The 13,065-nt window shown below is 41.8% G+C and overlaps 2 protein-coding genes and 1 long non-coding RNA gene across 3 annotated transcripts in view; 1 reads left to right on the forward strand and 2 right to left on the reverse strand.

Moving 5' to 3' along the window:
• Positions 1–70: 70 nt before the first annotated feature.
• On the reverse strand, positions 71–7,219 carry ilk (integrin-linked kinase). Its single transcript, XM_031754142.2, has 13 exons — positions 7,072–7,219; positions 6,530–6,664; positions 4,487–4,652; positions 4,069–4,164; positions 3,781–3,877; positions 3,598–3,681; positions 3,424–3,509; positions 3,227–3,336; positions 1,637–1,764; positions 1,224–1,345; positions 1,037–1,136; positions 674–804; positions 71–576 (listed from the first exon to the last, which is right to left on the reverse strand). Exons 2-13 carry the CDS (start codon positions 6,616–6,618, stop codon positions 427–429), a joined length of 1,359 nt encoding a protein of 452 aa, XP_031610002.1. The 5' UTR covers positions 6,619–6,664; positions 7,072–7,219; the 3' UTR covers positions 71–426.
• A 2,258-nt stretch (positions 7,220–9,477) lies between these two features.
• Positions 9,478–11,487, reverse strand: timm10b (translocase of inner mitochondrial membrane 10 homolog B (yeast)). The gene is made up of 4 exons (XM_031754127.2): positions 11,369–11,487; positions 11,167–11,282; positions 10,993–11,088; positions 9,478–10,192 (listed from the first exon to the last, which is right to left on the reverse strand). The coding sequence occupies exons 2-4, from the start codon at positions 11,191–11,193 to the stop codon at positions 9,707–9,709; spliced, it is 609 nt and encodes a 202-aa protein (XP_031609987.1). The 5' UTR covers positions 11,194–11,282; positions 11,369–11,487; the 3' UTR covers positions 9,478–9,706.
• A 129-nt stretch (positions 11,488–11,616) lies between these two features.
• Positions 11,617–13,065, forward strand: part of LOC120442274 — an 81,800-nt gene continuing 80,351 nt past the window's right edge. Inside the window, exons 1-2 of the long non-coding RNA XR_005614616.1 lie at positions 11,617–11,794; positions 12,064–12,102. This is a non-coding gene — a long non-coding RNA (uncharacterized LOC120442274). The remainder of the gene's footprint in view (positions 11,795–12,063; positions 12,103–13,065) is intronic.

A 13,065-nucleotide genomic window follows, 5' to 3' on the forward strand; every position in this document is an offset into this window, starting at 1 on the left:
GAAGTGAAAATGTCACAATGCTTCGTCTGTGATGAAAGTAAAACGATGTCTCAAATGAAACGAACAAGCATTTGTCATAAATATAAAACATTTATTGCATTGGAAGTCAGTGGTGTGCATAAAAGAATCGATTCTATACATATTTCACTGAATGAAGTCCACGCTGGATCATAAAAAGAGCTTGCCAGCATTTCAGTGACCAAGTCTCAGCCGTTACAAAAGAGCTGCTTAGCCTAAAAGAACATTTAACTCCGAATTAACTTATAGAAGAAGAGCAATACAATATTAGTGTCTGAACTGTGTGTTGCTGAAGTGGTTCCTGGAATTATTTACAGTGCCTTGGCAGATACATGACGGAAGTGATGCTACAGAGTGGTTTGGTGATTAAACATGAAAAGGGAAGTGGGTGAACTGATGCACATGCATTCACTTGTCTTGCATTTTCTCCAAGATGGGAACAATCATATCAAACTTGGGTCTCTTGGCTGGATCTTCATTCATGCAGAGCCTCATCAGCTTACAGATGTGAGGTGAAATCCCCGGGGGAATGGTCGGCCGAAGACCCTCGAGAGCCACCTGTTTATATTGGGGGGGTGTTGTTAAGTAGAAAAGCTGCATGTGTTCGTAATGTAATGTTGAAGCCTATGGGCAGATAAATACTGTGTCGACTTACTTTCATGCCTATCTCCATGTGTGAGAGATCCGCAAAGGGGACTTCTCTGGTAACGAGCTCCCACAATAACACAGCGAAGCTCCACATGTCTGCAGATCTTCTGTTGATGTCCTCGGGCTTCTTCTGCAAAGCTGAAGAAAGAAAAAAACCCCATAAACATAAGCACTATAACTCGGATCTTCATTATGTAACTTTACCAGGTAAAACAGCACGACTGCTTCTTAATTGGTACTAAATTATACAGCGCAGTTTCCTCCTGGCTGAAAGACTCATAAAGTCAAAGGAGGCATTTAGTGAGCAGGAAGCAGGAGGGAATTAGGAGAACAGTGAGTGAGCGAGAAGAAAAAAAAAAGGAATAAATACCTTCAGGGGCCATCCACGCTGGAGAGTACATACGACCCGGACACTGGAAGGAGAACTTAGCATCTGCCATACTTATCCTGGCGGTCATGTCCTCATCAATCTGTAGATGAATTACATCTCGTGATCACATCTGATAATAAACATGCAGATATCTAATGAAATAAAAGACAGCAGAAAGGCATCTCACCATGATGTGCTTACTGTTGAGGTAAAGCCGTGAAACCATTGGTTCTAAGGTGTGGAGGAAAGCCATGCCACTGGCAATGTCCAGTGCAAACTTCACTGCCTGGCTCTGGTCGACCACGAGAGCTGAAGGAACAGAAGGCGGAGGGAAGATATGAGGTTTAAGTGCCATGATACCAACATCTAAATGTGACTTAACTGACCAGCTGGCATGAATGAGTGAGATGGGGGAGAGTGAGAGATCGTGAGAGAAATAAGACGCATGCACAAACACATTTCTTTATCCGTAACGTGTGAAGCCACACAGCATCATCCACAGTGGCAAACCTGCTGCTGTCTTAGCACTTTCAGGCTGGGACAAAAGACAAATTTGAGCCTTTTCATTTTAACACATGCACACATTGGCAAATGACTTACTGGTGCCCTGGTGTAATATGTTGTAGAGGGATCCGTAGGGCATGTAGTGGGTAATGATTATAGGGTGAGGGGATGGCGGTGACTGACAGGCCCCAAGAACAGGTAGGATGTTTGGGTGAGAAAAAATCCTACGAAGCCACAACAAAAAAAAAAAAGAGAGATTGTGAAGTGTTTCTAAATATTATTTAATAAATACTTATTTATTCTAAGCTCAAGATGGTCTGTCTGGGATAAGAAGGGACTAACAGAGAAGAAATGGCCTCAAAGCTTGGTCTGAATCACGAGAATGCTTTGTGAATCCACGTGAAACCACCCCACCATTTGTGTCACCTTTAAAGTTAAGCCCAGCAGCAGTGTTTTTGCGCTTCACTGTCACCTATTTTTGCAGTACATGAAAGAGCTTATGTTGCCTCTAATCTTCAGCGCACGCATAACCAGTGCTTTGATGATTGCATCAAGCATAGCCAAGACCTTCCTACTGCGCACTCAGCCTTCCTGGTGAGGTTTCTTTGATTTGACCTGCTCAAAGGATTCTCTCACCTTCTGTTCTGGTCATTTTATCCCAAGGATGACAGAATTTATTAAATGTAGAGGAGATGGGAATGCAGTTTCGCTCAGGTGATTTAATAGTATTCAGAGGATGCTTACGAATGCTGAAGTCATTCTGTGGGCCCGCCTGGACCCGTCTTAACACGTTCTGCATGGTTCGACGGTTATTGCACGATAAGTTCATAACAGCAAACAGGATTAAAAAGTAATGCTTGAGTCACATTGTGAAGCGTCTGGTTTCATCTTATAAAAGAGGTTCCTGTTTTCTGTAGAGCCCGACTTAGCAAAAATAAAGGGTCCTCTCCTCCATTGCATAAGAATCCTGCACAACATCCTAGCTAATCTTTGACCACAGACTTCACCGGCAGTTCATCGCAGTCGTCTCTACTCTACATGAGAACTGTGTTTACCAGCGCATGGCCACCAGGCCAAATGCCGATTGATTCTATGTAACTCAAACAGACGCTAAGCCGACTCAAGATAAGAAACTGCAGCACCAAATGTATTTTCCTCAGTTTATATAAACATAGAGACTGACAGCATGTGACCCTGTGATGCTTGCACATGATCCACGACACGAAAAGCAATCTGCAGAGGTGAAACAAGCATAATTCAAGAATTTAATTATAAAGATAAATTCTCAGGATATGTTTTTTTAATGTAAACTCACTAATTTAAAGCTTAAAGCTTAAAATTATGCATTATTAGGCCCAAGATACAGTGTGAATTTAACACCACCAAACTAAGTCACTGAACTGTATCATACATGCAGTGTTAGTGCCTCCTGGAATATTTAGCTGTATGATAAATATGATGACTTCTTGTGCAGTTTACCAACCCAAATTCATAATACAATTGTCCAAATATGGTCAGTATGACTCTACAAACCAGTGCATGTTGTAACAATGGCTGGATCCATCTTTCATATACAGTCTACGCAATGGAATACCGATTCATTGTGCGGATACCACCAGAAACACTGCTGCCCCAGACCCACCACTATAACCTTTTTCATTCCTACAGTGTGGTTATTTGAATCACCTCAGTTTTGGATGTTCCTCGTTGAAGTCTCTGCTCTTCCTGGTGGTCCAGTCTCTCACTTGTAGCACTTTTACTACGATTTCGTCCCCTTGCCACCGACCCTGCCATAACTACAAACAGAGCGCAAGGCATGGTGTTAAACAGCCGAGGAGCTGAAAAAGACTGGCACGCAGCAATAAAGACAGAGTGCAGCTAACCTCTCCAGACTGGTTTTCATTGATCTTTGCCAGCAGCGAGAGTTGCTTATAATCGATACCAGCCTGCTTGTTGAGGGTGCCATTACCTATAAGGTCAAAAACATAGCTATTATTGCAAACATTCTGCTTTGATATGATGATTGGCCCCTAGAGTGTGAAATAAATTTTACTCACGGGGTCGTGTCCGCATGGTGCCCTTCCAGAAAGTTTCCTTGTATGGAACTTTGATCAGACTCTGGCCCATTTTCTCTGCCTTTTCTAAAAAGAAAACAACAAAAATGAAGAATGCCTAATTATTTCCTTTTCAAAAAACCTTGCTTGTCTGATAAAATAACCAAAAATAGTCCCTTGTAGCACCTTGTAGCAGCTGTCTTAGGTGAGGCTTGGCTTTGTCCAAAGGTGTTTGTCCATACCTATTGCACATACACACCTGGGCACCACTGGCTACCAGGTCCTAAAAAAAGTGGTCAAACAATGTAATGTGCACAGATTATATACTGATAATGTGTTCTCCTTAAAACTACAGCAGAAGAGCTTCACAGAAAAAGATTGCAGTGATCATCTCTGACCAGAAGAGGGAGCAAAGAGATAATACTAAAGTAAAGACAGAGCGTCTGTGTATGGGTATATAGGAAAGTACTGCACCTCGGCCACCTCATCCTGGCCCCAGAAGCAGGCGTAGTGGAGCGGGGTGTTCCCGTGCTCATTGACTGTGTTGGGGTCGGCTTTGCACTGGATCAGCTGCCATTAAAAAACAAAAGGGCATAATGATAAATAAGATTTCACCCACTTAAAAAAAAAAACAAAAAAACATATACACAGACCCAATGTGTAACAACACTAGGTGGCTTTGGCTCAGGAGAGCAAGTCATCTGCTAACTGGAAGGTTGGTGGTTCAGTTGTTCTGAGCTGATCGGTATGTAAATGTGTGTGAATGTCAGATAGCAAGCACTCAGCTGTAGAAAAAAGTGCCTGTGTGAATGTATAAAGTGTATTGTATAAAGCGCTTTGAGTGCTCACATAGGGCAGAGAAGTGCTTCACAGTTTATATGAGTGTGTTTACCTTGGCCACGATGTCTCTGTGTCCATGACTTGCGGCGAGATGCAGCGGCGTATCGTCGCCCCGGTTCATCACATTTATACGGGCACCACGCATGATGAGCATGTCGACAACGCCGCTCCTCCCTTCCCTACACGCCCAGTGGAGAGGGCTGAAGCCGTGGTCATCACTAAGCCACAGGACAAGCACAGTACAGGAAGCAAAGAAGACATACTTTTACTGTAAACTTACTATATAAAGTCTGACAAGTATATATTCATTTGATGAGGTGTGTGTCACTGTGAGGTGATGACATTCTTGTTTCGCTGAACTGCATGTAGGAGGATGCTGGTGGCCTCTGACAAAATTGTACATGTGTGGCTTCCTCTATGACACGGAGACACACAGGTTCTCACACGCAGACACACACACACACACACACCAACTGCTAATCTTTATTTAGACTTAAGCACACGCTACTGCACATTTCCTGCAGCCTATACTCCTCTGGTGACTCCTCTGATGACTGGCATGTGATAAAAATGCCAGTGCAAGCTGGAATAGCTGCTAACATATGTAAAGGCGCAAACACTCGCAGCACTGCATAGCACTCTGGCAGCCTGCGAGGAGCCCAGGATATCACCTCCATGTGACTTGGCCCTCTTTCACCCTTTTTGCTTTACCTGACCCCAAGGCAGCTGCTGGGGACTCTCGCAGCTCGTTGCAAAGCCACAAACTCTTCACTCTATTTAACGCTAAACCATAAGAGAGCTTGTACAGCCTGTAGGAAGTAGCTGGAGAACTAGGTTAACACTTAAGTGAAATGCCAGTTAGGCACATTCTGTCTGTTCTGATCCAGCACTGTGTGGACAGACAGTGCACAGTCTAACCAGCCCTTTGGGCTATAAAAAGTAACAGAAGAGAGAGAGAGAGAAAAAAACTCAGGAATGACAGGGTGGAAAAAACACAGTGGAATCCTGAGCTACACATTCTCTCTCTCTTTCTCCTCATGTCTCTTTATGTCACACGCTTCCAGGGGCTGATCTGAAACAGCTTTTTTGTTTGTTTGGTAAAATGTTTGTTTCTAAGTTCCCTTTCCTTTTGTACCAGATGTAGAGGGAAAGGAATTCCACTAACATGTAGCACATTTCCCCCGCCGACACATGACGCTTTAATTGCACATTATTAGACATTCTAAAGGTAAAAACAGGCCTGACCGCATAGCTGAGCTTCCTCATGGTAAGAGCCAAAAAGGAGGCCTCCAGCATAATGAGTGGCCTCTCAAATGTTTATGCGGGACTGCAGAGAGCTGTCTGGGTAGCTCTGTCGGCGAGGGCTTGGCCCTGTATGGAGCTGAAACAGAGGAAATGGTCTTGGCTGTTGCGTGGTTGGCTAGAAGCTCTGCAGCCCTCAGAGGCAACGTCAACAAACTGCACATATATGGCCTGACCAAAGAATGAGATAACTGAGGTCTTTAGCAGTGAGGTCTTCTTGCTCCTTTCGAGGAACGAGATTTTTTGGAAAGGGCAGATGTTGACGGGGCTGCACCCTTTGATTAATATAAAATCATCTGGCAGTAATAGTTTGGATTTCACTTTTAATCCCAAAGTGTTAAAAAAGTGTGGCTTCTTTAAAAGTAGCTGTTTTTTTTAAACACAACACACTTCTAGAGGGGCAAAACTTAAGCTCCCTGAGTCACGTAAGTTACTGTGAAACCTCCTCTGAATTACCCATATGCAGTTTTTGGAAATGACCTCATAAGAAGAACAGGGGGGGAAAAAAAGTAGAGACTGCAGCTGAGTGATGCTCAGCAGTACGTGGAGCTGCAGAGCGAGAACAATATGGAAACTATGTGACCAGCTCCAACGCGCCAAAGATCACCTTTTTTTTAATGCACACCAGCACACAAAAACACCAAAGAATCATTTGCTTTTAATACAAATTCTTTAAAAGTCCAGGTCTCGTTGCACAGGCTTCAACATCACAGCTGGATTCAGCAGACAGTCCAGCAGCAGTCCTCTTCAAAGCCCTGTCTGTTTGAATGAGTGTGCACAGTTATCTGCTTACCCCAGGTTGAGGTCATTCTCCGTGTTGTCCAGCCACAGACGAACAGCCACAGAGTTTCCCTCTCTGCACTGTGTGAAGATGTCATCCATGGGTATGCTGCAGGTTCCGCCTGGTTTAAGCTCAGGATCACAGAACCTGTAAGAGGTTTTAATAAGTTAGGCTTTCCCCCCCTCACACTTAAAAGCTTTGCACACCTTCCAGCACATTATCAGACATCACTCACTTTTGAATCTAGATTGCTATCAGCGCCATTCTGATGACTGACTAGTTTTAAGGCCAGTGGGGGCCTTAAAAATGATCAAAATGTTAAATTCACTATTTGCTGCAAAAATATCCAGAAGCCAGCGGAATATAAAGTGGCTGAACTCTCCCACATTTCCTCTTGGCTTCATCTGCCTCCGTTGAATCGGATGGGCTGGCCTATTGGATCACTTTGAAAACTACTGTAAAAAAATGTTCAAGTTCAATCAACAACGAAGCTTCTCGGGTTTGTTGTATGTTTAGAAAAAGTGTGAACTGTATAGAAAAAAAAGTTTTCAAACCTTTTACCAGCTGCTGAACGATCGATTTCTTGTTGGTTTCTTTTTTCCCCCGCGAAAGTCTGCCGTCTCCTCAAATTTAAGAGCAGGGAATGGTCGCTCCGAGTCCACGCCCCGCTCCTCAGAGCTGATGTGGGCTACTGCTGGGGAGAAGTTCGAGGAGGTGTCCGCTACTGGCAACCATATCCCGGGACACCGAAGCACCAGCGCCCCCTGCTGGAGGCAACGCAACGATGCAAAAGCAAGCGGGGTATTTAGATGATCTGAAGTCTGCTGAATAGGACGCAGGCAGCTTTGTTTTCTTTTTTCATCCAATTTAGAGAAAATGGTGTATTTTAAATAGCCTATTAGGAAAAAATGAAATGATTGTACATTTAAAGTAAGGAAAAGACAAATTGACAGGGTTGTGCAAAATTCTTGAGCCACCTCTCATTTCTTTTTATTGTTTGCTTCCAAGGAGCCAGACTTTCTTGCATATTTTTTAAAAATACTCTTAAGCAACACTTATAGAGATCTTCTGGGTGTCTTTCAAAGTTTATCTTTATTCTAGGACATTAGCTGCTTTTTCATCCATTTTTAGTCCAGTCCTTCTACCTGACTATTTTCAGAGGATTATAACACTGATCTGTGAATCATTTAAGCACACAAAAGACACCAAACTCAAGATATGAACCAGAGTTCTGTCTACATATAACAAGTTAGCAAAGAGCCAGTGTTAAACTGCATCTCTGGGCTCTTTGTTAATAGTCACCAGCTGGAAAACCACCTAATTTGTCCCTATTTCTTTTAGCTGATTCAGCACAAAATGCCAAAGATAACACAGGTTGACAGGTGTAAAACAATATTTTTGCACCATCAAGGTGGCATTAGCTAAAATTTGAGGAAACTGGACAAATGATGAGTGGCAGGGCTACAGCAGATTATCAGTATCTGAAAGAAACACGGGTGAAAAGTCCACACTATCAGTCACGGATTGGCCTCCCCAGAGCTCGGACCTCAACATTGGGAAGCGGTGTGGGATCATGTTGACAGAGAATGGAATCAAAGGCACCCAACAGCCAAAGAAGAGCTTTGAATGTTCTCCAAAAAGCCTCAAGAACTGTTCCTGAAGACTACTTAAAGAAATTACAAGAAAGCTTATCTAAGAAAGTTCAAACTGTGTTGAAGAATAAAGAATAAACCAGTAATTAATGTTGGCTAATTATGACTTTTCATAACATTTTAATGCATCACAACAGGATTATATATGTATACAAATTAAAACTATAAAGTGTCATAGTTTCATAAACTTGTTTGTTCTTAGATAGATTTTTTTTTTGCCAATTTATAACTTGAAAAATAAACAGCAAGATTTATGTTGTTCAGTTACTTAGTGTTTTTAGGACAAATAACTCCATATGGCAACGTGAAATCCCCTCATCTGTTTTAACTAGCTTGTTATTGACAAGGAATGTAAATCTCATTGGCTCCCTCTCTGCAGCAGCAGGGCGGCGAAATATTGCGGCAAAAACCATTTTCTCCAAACAACATCAATAACTGGAACTAAACGTCTTCATTCACAGCCATAAGAATGCAAACGTCTTCAATTATTTACTGTCACAGCTGCTGGCTGTTTATTGCGGCTCTCCTTCAGGATTTAGAGGGTGTGCAACACTGATTGTGCAAACACAGGAAATGATGGGGAGGAGGGGAAGATGATGATATGTGACAAAGGTCGTGAACTGCCTTCAGAGCTACACAAGCCAGAGCACGTGGCGTTCCCCCGACTGTGTTCAGACACCTGAACAGGATGAAGGCAGGATGCCTTTAATGTTTTCAAACCACAAAAGTAACGTTCTGTCGCTGTTGTGTTTTAAAAGGTTGCTGTCATTTTTCAGGGAGGGTCATCCTATTCATTTTATAACTTACACTATATACTACACGCTGTACTGTTATACTGTGCAATTCCACAAAACATCTGTCTTGAAATCACATCTGGGTTTTTCACCAGATTGGTCTTTCAGGTGTTCCTGTGATGGATTGATCCCACAACTTTGATTTACAATCATGATAAACAACCAAACTCTGATGCTTTCTCCTGTAGTGTGTCCTTTGTCCCATCTCTCTTTGTTCTCTTCTCTTTCCCCTCATCCCAAATTGGTCGTGGCTCCTCCCTGAGCATAATTCTGCTGGAGGTTTCTTCCTTTTAAAAGGGAGTTTTTCCTTCCCACGGTCACCAAGCACTTGTTTTTAGGAGATCACGTGATTGTTGGTGGTTCTGTCTAATAGTTTCGGTATTTACCTTACAATATAAAGAGCTTTGAGGCGACTCTTGTTATGAATTGGCACTATATAAATAAAATTGAATTGTAGGTACAGATGCACACAAACACACACATGCTGTCAAACAACTCTCATTAGCAAACAACATCACCTTTTATGGGTAGACTTTTAATGTTAGCCTTTTACAATTTTTTCACTACTGTGTAATTACTGCACAATTGAAATTCCTATCATGAATGACATTCCTCCTCCTCATACGACGCTCCTGATCGATAACTGTGCCAAACCTGTAACATGTAATGCCTTTCATGGTCATTAATTGACTTTAGATTCATCTATTGCTGACTAAGGAAAAGCAAAAAAAATCAACTATACCCTATTTATTAGACTCTTTTTGTCCCGATAGGCTCTCTGATTTAGATGCATCTTCTGATAAGTATGTAGATTTAGATGACGTAAACAGTGGCGGAGAGCTGGCAGAATCAATCTGGCCACCAGCTACTGAAGGCTGAGAAAATCCTCCTGTATATGAAGGTCCAATGCCAGCTTTATCAAGCACTGGAGCATTTAGCGTTTCATTTGTGGGAGTGAGCGGTGTGGCAGCTGATAATTTGAGTTCTGAGGACACAGACGCATCCAGCTCAGCTGGAAGTGGAGATGAGGTGTTGGGAGCATGATGTGTTGCTGAAATTTCAGTCCCAGCAGCTCCAGATGCTGCCTCTTCCTTGGCATTCTCTGCAGCTTTGCTCTCCAGCTCCTCCATCCGCCGCTGGACCATCCGAGGCATCAGCTGCACATAGGTGCCCATTAAACGATGGTTAGAGCGAATGAGCTTCCCCGCACAGTTGTCCACACAGCGCTCCTGGAAGGCAAACAGCAGTCAGAGGTAGAAAGCAGAAAAGTACAGTATATAGTGATCACACAGTATATATGCATTAGTATGCAGAAGTGTTATCCACATGCTGGCTGAGACTATTTTTAGTGGTTTGACTGGACTGAAAATATTCGAGCTGCAACATAAAACTGGCTTCTTTATTGCAGGAGTAATTCAGTCAGGGCCTATGAATGCTACAAAGTTTCCCTTTCACAGAGTAGGGTCACAGGCAAAGTCCTCTCTGTCAAAGATGTTACACAACATCAAATGTGTTTGTAAATACATTAAAGCAGCATGACCAGGATGGACAGATTTAGAGAGTATATCAGAGAAGAGCTTAGATTTGGCCATTTGGAGACAATGAGGGGTAAGGTCGAGAAGGTTTGACGTCATATATGCATTAGTATGCAAAAGTGTTATCCACATGCTGGCTGGGACTATTTTTAGTGGTTTGACTGGACTGAAAATATTCGAGCTGCAGAGGAGAGATAGTTGATATATTGGACAAAGTTTGTTGATGGTTGAGACGGTAGGCAGGAAGAAAAGAGGGAAATTCATTGACTACAGAGAAAATTCATGGATATAGTGGAGGGGGGAAAGGTTGATGTGACAGAGGACGATGCTAGGGGTAAAGTGAGATGAAGGCAGACGATCCGCTGTGGCGACCCCTAAATGGAACAGCCGACAGAAAAACACTTGAAAGAAATCGTGATGAGACGCAGAACACGGCAAAGCAAACAACACCACCACGTAGCCGACACAGTAACTGTGATCTTCGCTTTTCCTACCTCGTCCATTGTGAGGTTTCTGTAGTTGAAGTTGCTGCTGCATCGCTGGAAGCAGATTTCAGTCATTCGGTTGTAAACCAGAAGAAAATCCCGCAGCTGAAAAACATACACTCACACTCATCATCCAGCCGTGTTGCTGATTAGGTTATAAAGCAGTGACTTAAAGTGACTTACGTTTCTCAGCTGTTGGTCAGGATCCATCGTGGAAATTTGTCTACTTCTAAGCTAATATGTTAGCATGAGCGGTGATCAGCTGCGGTACTGAACAAATGATCCCACGTTTAGACTGTCTGGGTTGGGTGACGGTACAAATCGACAAGATATAAGTCACATATAGGCTTTAACAACGTAATATTCGCATTTGAAATAAGCGCACCTGAATAATTCGTAGCAACTGCATGACATTCACATGCACGCTGCCATGTTGGTTACGAAGATCGTCTCCGCCCACTAGAGGCTTCAGTACGCAGTGAAAAAAAAAGTTTCCATTTCCGGCTGGTTAGAAAAAGTGAAAGATAACATGTTGTTTTTATTTTATTTTTTAAATTTTTGTTATACATTCTTATATTTCGTGTAAATTATCTACCATAATCTCTCTGCCTGTTTGCTACTGTATTTTACTAACATAATAGCGTTGGGTTGCCGTCTGAAAGGTGGAAGACCTGAGTTTATGGTTTGTTCAGGTTCGTGCAGGTAACCAAGGTCGTAACCAAACTACGCTATTTAAACATAATAACAGAAAAGAGCGAGCTTCCTGTCATAGTTTGAGAAAAACAGCCGAGAAGCTAGCCAGTCTCTACAGGTAGGCCGCAAATGGATAATATGACCCTTCACTGCCTCAGTATAGAACAAACCACTTTGCTACAATTTAGTTTTTCTCTCTAAAGAACTAGTGGTTGGCATTCATTACTTAAATGAGTACTTGCGAGTAATCATTACTTAAAAAATACTTAAAAATAGAGTATAACTTAACATTCTTTAAAAAAGAACAAAACAAAACAAAACAAAAAAACTCCAGCGGCACTTGTTACTTAAAAATACTGACCCTTCAATTTGTTTCTTTCTTTTAAGGCCTCTGGTTGCTACTCCTTTGTGCAACTGTATCTGCTGGTAAGTACTTTATGTACTGAAAATAATATCCTAGATTGTTATCAGTTACATATGACAGTAGTTACAAATGTTAGAATTTTAGCATAATTTGTGTATATGAGGTTGAAATACTGAGTATATCTTCTGTTGTTTATAATACAAAATAAGGTTATGTTCTTTGAAAACAGTATACTTGGCCTCCCCCTGTAACTGTCTGAGTAGCAAGATTGTTATTAAAGATAAAAAAAATAACGTGTTCATAATAATATTGATTATCCATGATCACAACCTTTGTCTGTTGTAACCATTGCCAAATAAATTTAGATGACTAATAGCAGTTTTACAAGGAGGTGGAACAGATTAGAAAACCCACTTACAGTTAAGTCCATAGGTTTTTGAACAAAGTACTTTTTTTTGTAATGTTGCCTCTGTCCATCACCACAGTGGGTTTTAAATCAAACAATCAAGATGTGATTATATTGAGGTGCGAACTTTTAGCCTTAACGTAAGTGCTTTAACAAAAGTATTGTGTTAATTGTTTTAAAATTGCATGTATTTTTCTACATAATCCCCCATTTTCAGAGGCTCAAAAGTATTTTGTAATTGAACAAGCTAACATAATTAAAGAAATTATGACTAGTTTGTAATACTTGGATGGATGTCAACATTTGCCTGACGTCCAGAACCCATGGACATCACCAAATGCTGCCTTTTCTGTATTAAGATGTCCAGCATTAACCTTTCCCGCAGTCACCTTCAGTGGTGTGCTTTGGATCGTGAGCTGTTTCTCTCTACTGAACTATTCTATTGAATGTCACACTTACAGTAACAGTTGTTCAAAACGCACTATAGAAGTTTAAGGCACAATTCACAAGCTGCAGTGTAACCCACTTTATATTTCATATCTGTCTGGTAATCTTTGTTTCATCTCATCCCCCCTCCTCTCGCTCTCTTCGCACACATACATATACATGAAACAAATAA

This window comes from Oreochromis aureus, linkage group 10, assembly GCF_013358895.1.
Source record: "Oreochromis aureus strain Israel breed Guangdong linkage group 10, ZZ_aureus, whole genome shotgun sequence".
Lineage (NCBI taxonomy): Eukaryota > Metazoa > Chordata > Actinopteri > Cichliformes > Cichlidae > Oreochromis > Oreochromis aureus.